The sequence below is a fragment of the Tachyglossus aculeatus genome, chromosome 22 (genome assembly GCF_015852505.1).
Source record: "Tachyglossus aculeatus isolate mTacAcu1 chromosome 22, mTacAcu1.pri, whole genome shotgun sequence".
Lineage (NCBI taxonomy): Eukaryota > Metazoa > Chordata > Mammalia > Monotremata > Tachyglossidae > Tachyglossus > Tachyglossus aculeatus.
Genome location: NC_052087.1, coordinates 56,678,475 through 56,692,534, shown reverse-complemented (window position 1 = coordinate 56,692,534; position 14,060 = coordinate 56,678,475). Strand labels below are relative to the sequence as shown.

The following is a 14,060-nucleotide window of genomic DNA, read 5'->3' as shown; positions in this document are numbered from 1 at the left end:
CTCCTCTTCACCTTTCCTCTTCTTTGTTCTCCTCCTCTTTCTCCTTCATCCTTCTTCTCCTCTTCCTTCTTCTCTTCTTCCTCCTCCTCTTTCTCCTCCTTTTCTCCTCTTGGTTCTCCTCCTCTTTCTCCTTCATCCTCCTTCTCCTCTCCTCTTCCTCATCCTCTTCCTTTCCTCCTCTTGATTCTCCTCTTTCTCCTTCATCCTTCTCCTCCTCTTCATCCTGACCCTTATTGTTATTTCTCCACCCCCACTCCTCCCCATCCTTGTCCCTGATTGGTGGTTTGTTCACCCTGCCTTACCTTCACTCTCATTTTTTGCAGGCTAACCTCCTCTCCCAGCCCCACAGCACTTATGTTCATATCCCTAATTTATTTATTTTTATATTAATGTCTCACCCCTCACCCCTGCCAGACTGAGCCCCTCATGGGCATGTCTACCAATTCCATTGTACTGTACTCTCCCAAGCTCTTAGTACCGTAGTCTGCACATAGTAAGTGCTCAATAAATAGGATTGACTGATTGATTAATTGATTCTCCTGCTTCCTCAGAGAATAAGGGTTTAATCCTGGGAGGAGGGAGGATGAGAAGAAAGTATATGGACACCCTCATTTGGCCAAATCTCTGGATTTTTCAGTGGAATTTGTTAATCACTTACTATGTGTCAAACACTGTTCTAAACTCTGGGGTTTTGGGCTTGGCTTAAGCTGTAGAGTCATTTCCAACCCATAGCAATTCCATGGACACATCACTTCCAGAATGCCCCACTCTCCAGCTGCAATTGTAGGTACAAGTTATTTAGTTTGGCAACAGTTCCTATCCTACATGGGGCTCAGAGTCTGAGTAGGAGGGAGAACAGGTATTTAATCCCATTTTACAGATGAGGAACTGAGGGGCAGAGAAGTTAAGTGATTTGCCCAAGGCCACACAACAAGCAATTGGCAGAGCTGGGATTAGAACTCAAGACCTCTGACTCCCAGGCAGGCCTGTGCTCTTATCGACTAGGCTATGATGCTTCCCACCCCTCACTACACCCTGGGGCCTCCCCAGGACTCACATGTCTGTTAGCTGTGCTCCTGGGCAAATCGGGAAGGTGGGATCTCAGCCGTGCTCCTGGGAAAATCAGGAAGGCAGGGGGCCAGGAGTCCTGGGGGAGGCCCAAGGACTATAAATCCCTCCATCTGCCAGATCTGTACTGGGCTGAGGTGGCAGGGCTGGACCAGCATGGAGGAGCTGGCCTGAGATAGAGGGTCCTGGCTGGGGGACACCGTGGCCAAGGCCGTGCAGAACAGAGAGGGATGAGGGGGTGAGAGAAGGGAGGCAAGTGACAGTGGCAGATGATGGAGAAGCAGCATGGCATAGTGGACAAAGGTCATGGGTTCTAATCCCGGCACTGCCACGTGTCTGCTGTGTGACCTAGGACAATTCACTTCACTTCTCTGTGCCTCAGTTCCCTCATCTGTAAAATGGGGATTAAGACTGTGAGCCCCACGGGGGACAACCTGGTTTACCTTGTATCCCGCCCCCCAGGGCTTAGAACAATGCTTGGCACATAGTAAGCACTTAACAAATACCACAATTATTATTATTCTCTGGGCCTCGCTTTCCTCATCAGAAAAATGGCGATTGAGTCTGTTGAGCCCCCCTCAGTGGGACAGGGACCGTGTCCAACCTGATCTGCTTTTATCAATCAATCGATCAATCAATCAATAGTATTTATTGAGCGCTTACTGTGTGCAGAGCACTGTACTAAGAGCTTGGGAAGTACAAGCTGGCAACATATAGAGACGGTCCCTACCCAACAGTGGGCTCACAGTCTAGAAAGGGGAGACAGAGAACAAAACAAAACATATTAACAAAATAAAATGACTAGATATGTACAAGTAAAATAAATAAATAGAGTAATAAATACGTACAAACATATATACATATATACAGGTGCTGTGGGGAAGGGAAGGAGGTAAGGCGGGGGGGTGGAGCGGGGGGAGGAAGGAGGGGGCTCAGTCTGGGAAGGCCTCCTGGAGGAAGTGAGCTCTCAGTAGGGCCTTGAAGGGAGGAAGAGAGCTAGCTTGGCGGATGTGGGGAGGGAGGGCATTCCAGGCCCGGGGGATGACATGGGCCGGAGGTCGACGGTGGGACAGGCGAGAACGAGGCCTAACGGTGAGGAGATTAGCGGCAGAGGAGCGGAGGGTGCGGGCTGGGCTGGAGAAGGAGAGAAGGGACAGTGCTTAGTACAGTGCTGGCATATAGTAAGAGCTGAACAATTTATGATGATTATTATGGAGATCCATCTAATCATCCCTCCCCTCTGCCCCTCCACCTCTCTTCTCTTGCCCCCCCCCTCCCATTCTTCTTCCTCCGGCTCCATCCACCCTCTTCCCTGTCCCCTTCCTTTCTGCACCCCTCTTCCCTCGGCTCCTTTCTGCAGCTCTATTGGTTCACGGTGGAATTTGGGCTCTGCAAACAGAATGGCGTCATCAAGGCCTACGGGGCTGGGCTTCTGTCATCCTACGGAGAGCTTCTGGTGAGTGAGAACCTGATTGGGCCCAGGGCTGCCTCCTCAATCCGTCCAACCACCAACCTCCAACCAGCCCTCCATCTCTCCCAGTATTCCTTCAATCAGCTCTCCCTCCTTCCCAACAGCAATCCATCTGTCCACCCAGCCCTCCATCCTTCCCACCATCTCTCCTTCGATTCAGCCCTCCATCCTTCCCACCATCTATCTGCAGTCATTCAATCATATTTATTGAGCGCTTATGTTGTGCAGAGCACTGTACTAAGCACTTGACAGAGTACAATACTACAATAAACAGAAGCATCCCCTGCCCACAACGAATGTACAGTCTAGGGATGGGGGGTGACAGAGATCAATACAAATAAATAAATGTCAGATTTAGACGTAAGTGCTATGGGGCTGGGAGCCGGGATGAATAAAGGGAGCAAGTCAGGGCAATGCAGAAGGGAATGGGAGAAGAGGAAAGGGGGGCTTAGTCTGGGAAGGCCTCTTGGAGGAGACGTGTCTTCAATAAGGCCTTGGAGTGGGGAGAGGAATTGTCTGTTGGATTTGAGGAGGGAGGGCATTTCATCCGGCCCTCTCACCTTCTCATCATCCATCTGTCCAACTGGCCTACCAACCAGTCCTCCATTTTCTCCATGGTATTTGTTAATAATAATAAATAATGATGGCATTTGTTAAGCACTTACTATGTTCAAAGCACTGTTCTAAGCGCTGGGGAAGATACAAGGTGATCAGGTTGTCCCACATGGGGCTCACAGTCTTAATCCCCATTTTAGAGATGAAGTAACTGAGGCCCAGAGAAGTGAAGTGACTTGCCCAAGGTCACACAGCTGACAATTGGCAGAGCCGAGATTTGAACCCATGACCTCTGACTCCCAAGCTGGGCTCTTTCATTTGAGCCACGGTTAAGCACTTATTATGTGCCAGGCCCATAGCACTTATGTACTTATCTGCAATTTATTTATTTATATTAATGTCTGTCTCCCCCTCTAGACTGTAAGCTCATTGTGGGCAGGGAATGTATCTGTTTATTGTTGTATTTTCACTCTCCTAAGTGCTTAGTACAGTGCTCTGCACACAGTAAGAGCTCAATAAATATAATTGAATAAATGAATGAATGAATGCCAGGCACTGTACACACTCCATCCACCCGTCCATCTGGCCCTCCATTCATCCCAACATTCATCCATCCTTTCTTCATTCATTCATTCATTCAATCGTATTTATTGAGCACTTACTGTGTGCAGAGCACTGTACTAAGCGCTTGGGAAGTCCAAGTCGGCAACATATAGAGACGGTCCCTGCCCAACAACGGACTCACAGTCTAGAGCGGGGAGACACACAACAAAACAAAACATGTAGACAGGTGTCAAAATCGTCAGAACAAATAGAATTAAAGCTATATGCAGATAATTAACAAAATAAATAGAATAGTAAATATGTACAAGTAAAATAAATAGAGTAATAAATCTGTACAAATATATATATACAAGTGCTGTTGGGAGGGGAAGGAGGTAGCGCGGGGGGTCGGGGGAGAGGAAAAAGGGGGCTCCATCTGGGAAGGCCTCCTGGAGGAGATGAGCTCTCAGTAGGGCTTTGAAGGGAGGAAGAGAGCTAGCTTGGCGGATGTGTGGAGGGAGGGCATTCCAGGCCAGGGGAAGTATGTGGGCTGGGGGTCGACGGCGGGATGGGCGGGAACGAGGTACAGTGAGGAGGTTAGTGGCAGAGGAGCGGAGGGTGTGGGCCGGGCTGTAGAAGGAGAGAAGGGAGGTGAGGGAGGAGGGGGTGAGGTGATGAAGAGCCTTGAAGCTGAGAGTGAGGATTTTTGCTTGATTCATAGGTTAACAGGCAGCCACTGGAGATTTTTGAGGATTCCTTCCCACCATCCATCAACTCATCTATCGCTGCATCCTTCCCACCATCCATCAACTCATCTATCGCTGCATCCTTCCCAACATCCATCCATCCATCCACCCGACCCTCCGGTCAACCCTCCATCCATCCATCCAAGCCTCCATCCTTCCCGCCATCCATCTGTCCACCCATCCCTCCATCCGGCCCTCCAACTAGCCCTCCCTCCATCTGTCCATCCATTCCTCCATCAATCAATCAAATTCATTGAGTCCTCACTGTGTTCAGACCGCTGTACAAAGCACTTGGGAAAGTACAGCACACAATATAACAGATGCATTCCCTACCTGCAACAAGCTTACAGTCCAGTTCATCCTTCCCACCATCCATCTGTCCATCCATCCCTCCATCCTTCTCGCCATCCATCTTTCCATCCTTCCCACCATCCATCCATCCGTTCGACCCTCCCTCCCTACATCTGTCCCACCGTTGCACCAACCATCTCACCATCCTTCCCACCATCTCTCTGTCCCTCCAATTCCTCCCGCCATCCATCCACCTATTGATCAAACACTGTTAGCTGAGCCCCACTGTAGGCAGACTGGTGAACTGGAGAAGGATGGAGGCAGGAGGGGATAAGATCCTTGCCCTCCATGGGCTGCCAGTCTGATAGGGGGAGACAGAACACACACACACACACTCACACACACACACACTCACTCACTCACTCTACTGGGGTGGGACAGAGGACGGAGGGAACCCTGTCCCAAGACCTGTACCCCCGAGTGGCAGAGGAACAATGCCAGAGACTCTAAGCTTGCTGTGGGCAGGGAAGGTGTCTGCTTGTTGTTCTGTCGTACTCTCCCAAGTGCTTAGTACAGTGCTTTGCACACAGTAAGCGCTCAATAAATGCGATCAAATGAATGAATGTACGAAAGACAAAGCCGATGAGAACAGGTGGCAGGCGGGGAGGTGGGGTCCAGCAGCTCTGGTGGACGGACCCTCCTGGCTTGTAGCCCGAAGTGGGCTTGGGGCCAGTGAGGGGCAAACAACTGCTCCCCAAGGTTCCCCTCCCCCCCATCCCACTCCCCAGCTGTCCCGTCCCTGCCCCTGGGGACACTGACTCTCTCCCCACTGGGCCGGTGGCCCAGCATGCTCTGTCCGACGAGCCGGAGATCAGGGAATTCGACCCCGAGACCGTGTCCGTCCAGCCATACCAGGACCAGACGTACCAGCCCGTGTACTTCGTGTCTGAGAGCTTCAGCGACGCCAAAGACAAGCTCAGGTACTCGCCCTGGGGCCTCCTCCCCGCAATAATTCGGCCTTGCAGCTAAGTACCGGCCCGCCTCCTGCCCGGCCTTCCTCCGTTCAGCCTGGCCCTCGCCCGGTGGGAGTCATGGCTCCCCCCACTAGGGCTAGGTGGTGGGGCATGGCTGGTTGACCCAATCATCTTCATTGTCATCACCACCCTCTTCCTCCTCCCCCTCCCTCTCCTTCTCCTCCTCATCCTCCCTCTTCTCTTCTCCACACTCAGAGAAGCAGCGTGGCTCAGTGGAAAGAGCACGGACTTTGGAGTCAAAGGTCATGGGTTCAAATCCTGGCTCTGCCAATTGTCAGCTTTGTGACTTTGGGCAAGTCACTTAACTTCTCTGGGCCTCAGTTCCTTCATCTGTAAAATGGGGATTAATGTGAGCCTCCCATACGACAACCTGATCACCTTGTAACCTCCCCAGTGCTTAGAGCAGTGCTTGGCACATAGCAAGCGCTTAATAAATGCCATTATTATTACTGTTTTTCTCCTCCTCCTCTCCTCCTCCTCCTCTTCTTCCTTTCCTTCCCCTTTTTCCTCCTCTCTCCTCCCACTGCCCCTTCTTCTTCTCCTCTTCCTCCTCCTTTTCTTCCTTTTCCTCCCCTTCCTCCTCCTCTTTCTACCCTTCCTTCTCCTCCTCCCTCCTCCTTCTACCCCTTCTTCTCCTCTCCTCCTCCCCATCCTCCTCTTCCTACCTCTCTTTCTCCTCCTCCTTTTCTTTCTTTTCCTCCCCTTCCTCCTCCTCTTCCTACCCTTCCGTCTCCTCCTCCCTCCTCGGAATGATAATAATAATAATGATGGCATTTATTAAGCGCTTAGTATATGCAAAGTACTGTTCTAAGCGCTGGGGAGGTTACAGGGTGATCAGGTTGTCCCACGGAGGGGCTCACAGTCTTAATCCCCATTTTACAGATGAGGGAACTGAGGCCCAGAGAAGTGTAGTGACTTGCCCAAAGTCACACAGCTGACAATTGGCAGAGCTGGGACTTGAACCCATGACCTCTGTCTCCAAAGCCCGGGCTCTTTCCACTGAGCCATGCTGCTTCTCATCTTACCCCTCCTCCTCCTCCCCTTCTTCCTATCCCTCCTTCTCCTCCTCCTCCTCCTACCCCTCATTCTCCTCTTCCTCTTCCTCCTCCTCCTCTTCACCATTTTCATTCTCATCCTCATCGCCATCATCTTCACCCTGCCCTTCATTTACTGAACGCTGCTGTTTTCAGGGCCCTTTACTGGGATCCTTCTATGTGAGGACCACTGTAATGGACACTTGCTGTGTGAGGTGCACTGTATTGGGTGCCTATTGTGTGCAGAGCACTGCGGGCGTCTACCGGCATGCAGAACACTATACTGGGCAACTACTGAGTGGAGAGAGTGCTGCTCTCTTCTCACTTCTTGCAGCTTCTCAGTGCTTATAATAATAATAATGATGATGATGATGGCATTTGTTAAGCGCTTACTATGTGCAAAGCACTGTTCTAAGCGCTGGGAAGGATGCAAGGTGATGAGGTGAGGTTGTCCCATGTGGGGCTCACAGTCTTAATCCCCATTTTCCAGATGAGGGAAGTGAGGCACAGAGCAGTGAAGTGACTTGCCCAAAGTCACACAGCTGACTAGTGGCAGAGCCGGGATTTGAACCCATGACCTTTGACTCCCAAGCCCGTGCTCTTTCCATTGAGCCACGCTGCTTATCACTTCTCATGCCCCACTGTGACCCTGGGGATGTCCTGGGGGCGTTGGGGGAGGCCGATAATAATAATAATAATAATAATGGCATTTATTAAGCACTTACTATGTGCAAAGCACTGTTCTAAGTGCTGGGGGGATACAAGGTGATCAGGTTGTCCCACGTGGGGCTCACAGTCTTAATCCCATTTTACAGATGAGGTAACTGAGGCATAGAGAAGTTAAGTGGCTTGCCCAAGGTCCCACAGCTGACAAGTGGCGGAGCTGGGATTCGAACCCATGACCTCTGACTCCAAAGCCCGTGCTCTTCCCACTGAGCCACGCTGCTTCCCATCAGGCCAATGGGATTTATTATTATTACTATTATTATTATTGTTATTATTATTATTATTATTATCAGTTGTATTTATTGAACACTCACTGTGTGCAAAGCACTGTACTAAGCACTTGGGAGAATACAATATAACATCAGACACAATCCCTACCCACAAGAAGCTCACAATCTAGAGGGGGAGACAGACATTAATATAAATAAATAGATAACTAAATAAATAAATAAATTATGGATATATACATATGTGCTGTGGGAAAGGGAAGGAGATTGGATGAAGGAGCAGGTACGAGTGGCGCAGAAGGAAATGGGAGGAGAGGAGGACTCAGTCAGGGAAGGCTTCCTGGAGATGGAAGTGGGGATTTGAGCCTCTTGGAAATGCGGGCTTGAGTCTTCCTGGAGACAGCGGGATGGACTGGATGACTCCCTGCCCCTTCCCCCTGGATCCGTCACAGCCCTCCTTGCCAGAGCCATTCATTCGTTCATTCGATTTTATTTATTGAGTGCTTACTGTTTGCAGAGCACTGTACTTTCCCTCCCCACAATGAGTTTACAGTCTAGGAGCAGTGTGGCTCCATGGAAAGAGCACAGGCTTTGGAGTCAGAGGTCATGGGTTCAAATCCCGGCTCTGTCAATTGTTAGCTGTGTGACTTTGGGCAAGTCACTTCACTTCTCTGGGCCTCAGTTCCCTCATCTGTAAAATGGGGATGAAGAGTGTGAGCCCCCTGTGGAACAAGCTGATCACCTTGTAACCTCCCCAGTGCTTAGAACAGTGCTTTGCACATAGTAAGCACTTAATAAATGCCATTATTATTATTATTATTAAGTTACATCACTTCCCTGGGCCTCAGTTACCTCATCTGTAAAATGGGGGTGAAGACTGTGAGCCCCCCGTGGGACAACCTGATCACCTTGTAACCTCCCCAGCACTTAGAACAGTGCTTTGTACATAGTAAGTGCTTAATAAATGCCATTATTATTATTATTATTATTATTATTATAAGTCACTTCACTTCTCTGTGCCTCAGTGACCTCATCTGTAAAATGGGGATGAAGACTGTGAGCCCCCTGTGGGACAACCTGATCACCTTGTAACCTCCCCGGCGCTTAGAACAGTGCTTTGCACATAGTAAGCACTTAATAAATGCCATTATTATTATTATTATCATTAAGTCACTTCACTTCTCTGTGCCTCAGTTACCTCATCTGTAAAATGGGGAGCAAGGTTGTGAGCCCCCCGTGGGACAACCTGATCACCTTGTATTCCCCCAGTGCTTAGAACAGTGCTTGGCACATAGTAAGTGCTTAACAAGTACCATTATCATTATTAGTATTAGAAGGGGTGAGACAGATATGCATAGAAATAAATGAATGACAGATAGGGACATAAGTGGCTCTGAGACTGGAAGTGGGGAAGAGCAAAGGGAACAAGACAGGGTGACGGGAGTGGAAGAAGAAGAAGGGGGGGGGCTTAATCTGGGAAGGCCTCTTGGAGGAGATGAGCCTTCAATAAGGCTTTGAAGCCGGGGAGAGTCACTATGTGTCGGATTTGAGGAAGGAGGGTGTTCCCTGCAGGATGTGGGCGACAATAAAACAGACATAGAAGAAGAGTGCCTGCTTGCAGCTTTGTCTCTGACAATTCTTTGACAATCATGTACCCCAACATAATCATCTTAATAGAACCCATACAGTTTTATGACAAACACCAATGCAAACTTATCTATTTTTTGTGGTGGTGATTGGAAAATGGCAGAAATATGATTGAATCGTTCTGTTTTGCAATCACAGCTCTTTGTACATAGCTATAAATTATATGATAGCAGCGTGGCTCAGTGGCAAGAGCACGGACTTGGGAATCACAGGTCATGGGTTCTAATCCTGGCTCTGCTGCTTATCACCTGTGTGACTTTCTTCTAGACTGTGAGCCCACTGTTGGGTAGGGACCGTCTCTATATGTTGCCAACTTGTACTTCCCAAGCGCTTAGTACAGTGCTCTGCACACAGTAAGCGCTCAATAAATATGATTGAATGAATGAATGAATGAACATAGTCCCTGCCCACAATGAGCTTACAGTCTAGAGGGCAGATTCTGGCCACCCAGGGGACCAAGAGGGGATGGCCCGTGTTGGGTGGTTTCCGATCCTCACAAAAGCAGCCCACCCTGCCTGTCTCACTGACAGGCCAGCCTACCTCCATCTCGTCTATCTCTCCGCAGACCCCTCGCCCACGTCCTGCCTCTTATTTATTACTCTATTTATTTATTTTACTTGTACATATCTATTCTATTTATTTTATTTTGTTAGTATGTTTGGTTTTGTTCTCCGTCTCCCCCTTTCACACTGTGAGCCCACTGTTGGGTAGGGACTGTCTCTATATGTTGCCAACTTGGACTTCCCAAGCGCTTAGTACAGTGCTCTGCACACAGTAAGCGCTCAATAAATACGATTGATTGATTGATTGGTTGCCTCTGGCCTGGAACACCCTGTCTCCTCAAATCTGACAGAAAATGACTCTCCCTCTCTCCAAAGCCTTATTGAAGGCCATCTCCTCCAAGAGGCCTTCCCTGACCAATCCCACCTTTACTCTTTTCCTACTTCCATCTGCATCGCCCTGGCTTGATCCCTTTATTCATCCCCCACCTCAGCCCCACACCATTTATGTCCATAGCTGTCTTTTATTTATTTATAATTAATGCCTGTTTCCTCCTCTAATAATAGTAATAATAATGATGATGGCGTTTATTAAGCGCTTACTGGGTGCAAAACACTGTTCTAAGCATTATTATTATTATCTACCCCAGTGTTTAGTACAGTGCCTAGTACATGATAAATACTTAACAATTCAATTTAAATAAGTGATGAGGGGCAGAAGGTGGGGTGAATATCAATAGGGAAGCAGCATGGCGTAGTGGATAGAGCCAAGACCCGGGAATCAAAGGACCTGGGTTCTAATGCCGGCTCCTCCACAATTCTGCTGTGTGACCTTGGGCAAGTCACTTCACTTCTCCGTGCTTTAGTTCCCTCATCTGCAAAATGGTGGTTGAGACTGTAAGCCCCACGTAGGTCAGGGACTGCGTCCAACCCGATTTGCTTGTATCCACCCCAGCGCTTCGTGCAGTGCTTGACACATACTAAGCACTCTGAACAAATTCCATAATTATTATTATCCGGGCGGGCGGCTCCTCTCTCCCTCTGGCACAGGAACTACGCATCCGGGATCCGACGGCCATTCTCCGTGAAATATGACCCCCACACACAGGCCGTGGAAGTGCTTGACAGCCCGCAGAAGATTCGCCGCTTCCTGGATGGCCTCCGAGAGGAGCTGCACAGCCTGGCCCAGGCCCTCAACGCCTTCAGCTAGAGCCCACGCGACCGGCTGGCTCCACTCCTACCCCGCCTCCGCCGCCCCCTGCATCCTCCGCCACCTCCTCTTCCCCCTTCCCCTTTACCTCCTTCTTCTTCATCTGCTAATCCCCTTCCACTTCTTCCACCTCATTCTCCTCCTCCACCTCCTCATCCTCCTCATCACCCGCCTCCTCTTCCTCTTCATCTGTCTCCTCCTCCTTTCTTCTCCACCTCCTCCTCCCCCTTCCCCTCTTCCTCCTCCTTCTTCATCTGCTAATTCCCCTCCACTTCTTCCACCTCATTCTCCTCCTCCACCTCCTCATCCTCCTCTTCATTGGCCTCCTCTTCCTCCTCCTCCTTCATCTGCTAATCCCCCTCCACTTCTTCCACCTCATTCTCCTCCTCCACCTCCTCATCCTCCTCTTCACTGGCCTCCTCTTCCTCCTCATCTATCTCCTCCTCCTTTCTTCCCCTCCTGCCCCTCCTCATCCCCATCTGCTTCTTCCCCCTTGTTCTCCTCCTCCATTTCCTCCTTCTTCTATATTCATTCATTCTTTCAATCATATTTATTGAGTGCTTACTGTGTGCAGTAAGCACACAGTTGCTTGGCAACTGTGCAGTATGTACAGTTGTGCAACTGTACAGTTGCCAACTGTACAGTATGGCACAGTATGTTGCCAACTTGTACTTCCCAAGCGCTTAGTACAGTGTTGTGCACACAATAAGCACTCAATAAATACGATTGAATGAATGAATGAAATGCAGAGTGACGCAGAAGGGAGTGGAAGAAGAAGAAAGGGGGGCTTAGTCTGGGAAGGCCTCTTGGAGGAGATGAGCCTTCAATAAGGCTTTGAAGCGGGGGAGAGTCATTGTCAGTTGGATCTGAGGAAGAAGGGCATTCCAGGCCAGAGGCAAGATGTGGGCGACAATAAAACAGATACATTCTCTGCCCACAATGAGCTTACAGTCTAGAGGGCAGATTCTGGCAACCCAGGGGACCAAGAGGGAATGATGATGATGATGATGATGGCATTTATTAAGCACTTGCTATGTGCAAAGCACTGTTCTAAGCACTGGGGAGGTTACAAGGTGAACAGGTTGTCCCCCAGGGGGCTCACAGTCTTCATCCCCATTTTACAGATGAGGTAACTGAGGCACAGAGAAGTGAAGTGCCCAAAGTCACTCAGCTGACAATGGGCGGAGCCGGGATTTGAACCCATGACCTCTGACTCCACAGCCCGTGCTCTTTCCACTGAGCCACGCTGCTTCTCTAATGGCTCATGTGGGGTGGTTCCCGATCCTAAAAGGGCAGCCCACCCTGCCCCTGCCCCTCATCCTCCTCTTCTTCCACCTCCTCTTCATCAACCTCTTCCTCCTGCTCTTCTTCTCCTCCACCTCCTCTTTTTCCTCCTCCACTTCCTCTTCTTCCTCCTCCACCTCCCCTTCTGCCTGTTCCCTTCTCCTCTACTTCCTCCTTCTCCACCTCCTCATCCTCTTTCTCCTTCTCCACTTCCTCCTCATCTTCCCCCACTTCTTCTTTCTTCTCCTCCTCTTCCTCCTACTGCTCCTCCTCGTCATCGTCCTCCTCTTTCGTCATCTCTTCCCTCTCCACTTCCTCCTCTTTCCCCCCTTCTTCTCTTCCTTCCCCCCGCCCTGCTTCCTCCTCCCCCTTTCCCTGTCTCCTCCTCTTCCCTCTTGCCCCCTGCCCTCCTCCTCCCACAGGGCCAGCGAGTTGACCCTTACAGGCCCTGGTCCTAAGAGAGGAGGTAACCACCGTGAAGCAGTCACTGATCTGCCATGAATGAAAGGCTCCATCTTCAGACCGCCATGCCCAGGGCCATTTGTGGCTGAGACCCCTCCCTCCCCTTGCCCCTGTGAGCTAGGGCTCTGTCCTGCCTAGGTGCAGCCTTGCCCCTCCCCAAGCCTATTCCTATGTGGGCACTGTCCAGTGGGCACAGAAACTCCCAACACAGGCAGAAATGGAGCTGTGAGCTCCCCAGTGTTCACCCTCTCTTGCCCTCTGCCCTCGGCCCCATTAGCCAGCCCAGCTGGACAATCAGCCCAGGCCCTGAGCAGGCTGGGGGTTGTCCCCTTTGACCTTTGCCCCCAGATGTTGGCTTGAGCCATTCCCGGCTAGCTCCATCCCTCCTCCTCCCACGACCCCTCCCCTCAGACACCTGTGTTCCCCTCCCCACACCCACTCTGCACCCCCCAATCTGTAAAGCTTTGACCACCATCCTGTCCTGGCTCCCACCACGGGGTCACAGCCATCACTTGACAATGGTCTATCCACATCAGGGTCCACTGAGCATTCCCGGCCCCCCACCCCCCTTCCTCCCTGTTCTCCAAACCTCAGCCTCCCGCCCACCACTAGGGTCATTCTCTGGGAGGGTCAGAGGTCAGTTGAGCCTGGAGGCCCATTCTCCAGCCCCTGGGGGGGAGTAGAAAGAGGCATGGAGTGGAGGCATGGCCTCTGCTCACTCCGCCCATAATAATAATAATAATTAGGGTACTTGTTAAGCACTTACTATGTGCCGGGCACTGCACTAAGCACTGGCGTGGATACAAGCAAATCGGGTTGGCCAAAGTCCCTGTCCCACGTGGGGCTCACAGCCTCACTCCCCATTTTCCAGATGAGGTAACTGAGGCCTAGAGAAGTAAAGCGACTTGTCCAAGGTCACACGGCGGACAAGTGGTGGAGGCGGGATTAGAACCCAGGTCCGTGCTGTATTCACTGCACAATGCTGCTGCCCATGCCCATGCCCATCCTTCTTGCCCCTGCCTGGGCATGGCCAGGGGTGTGGCCTCTGCTTACCCCTGCACCCCTGCAGCCCTGTGTGGGTGGGGCGTCACCGCCTGCTGTCACTGCCGTGGCTATTGTGTCGCCGTCCAGGGTCTTCTCGTCGTCTCGCCTGCGCTGGGCTCTCGGGGTCTGGCTCAGGTCACCCCCTGCCTCCACCGCCGTCGCCGTCGCTGCACTCCTGTCTCCGCAATAAAGGATCTTTATCTCTGGACCGGCAAGAG

General features: G+C 50.8%; 1 protein-coding gene across 1 annotated transcript in view; it reads left to right on the top strand.

The window, feature by feature from the left end:
* Nucleotides 1-11,052, top strand: part of TH (tyrosine hydroxylase) — a 50,275-nt gene extending 39,223 nt beyond the window's left edge. The window contains exons 11-13 of the mRNA XM_038764881.1: nt 2,429-2,524; nt 5,521-5,654; nt 10,893-11,052. Coding sequence (XP_038620809.1) covers nt 2,429-2,524; nt 5,521-5,654; nt 10,893-11,052 — 390 coding nt within the window. The remainder of the gene's footprint in view (nt 1-2,428; nt 2,525-5,520; nt 5,655-10,892) is intronic.
* The last annotated feature ends 3,008 nt before the right edge of the window (nt 11,053-14,060 follow it).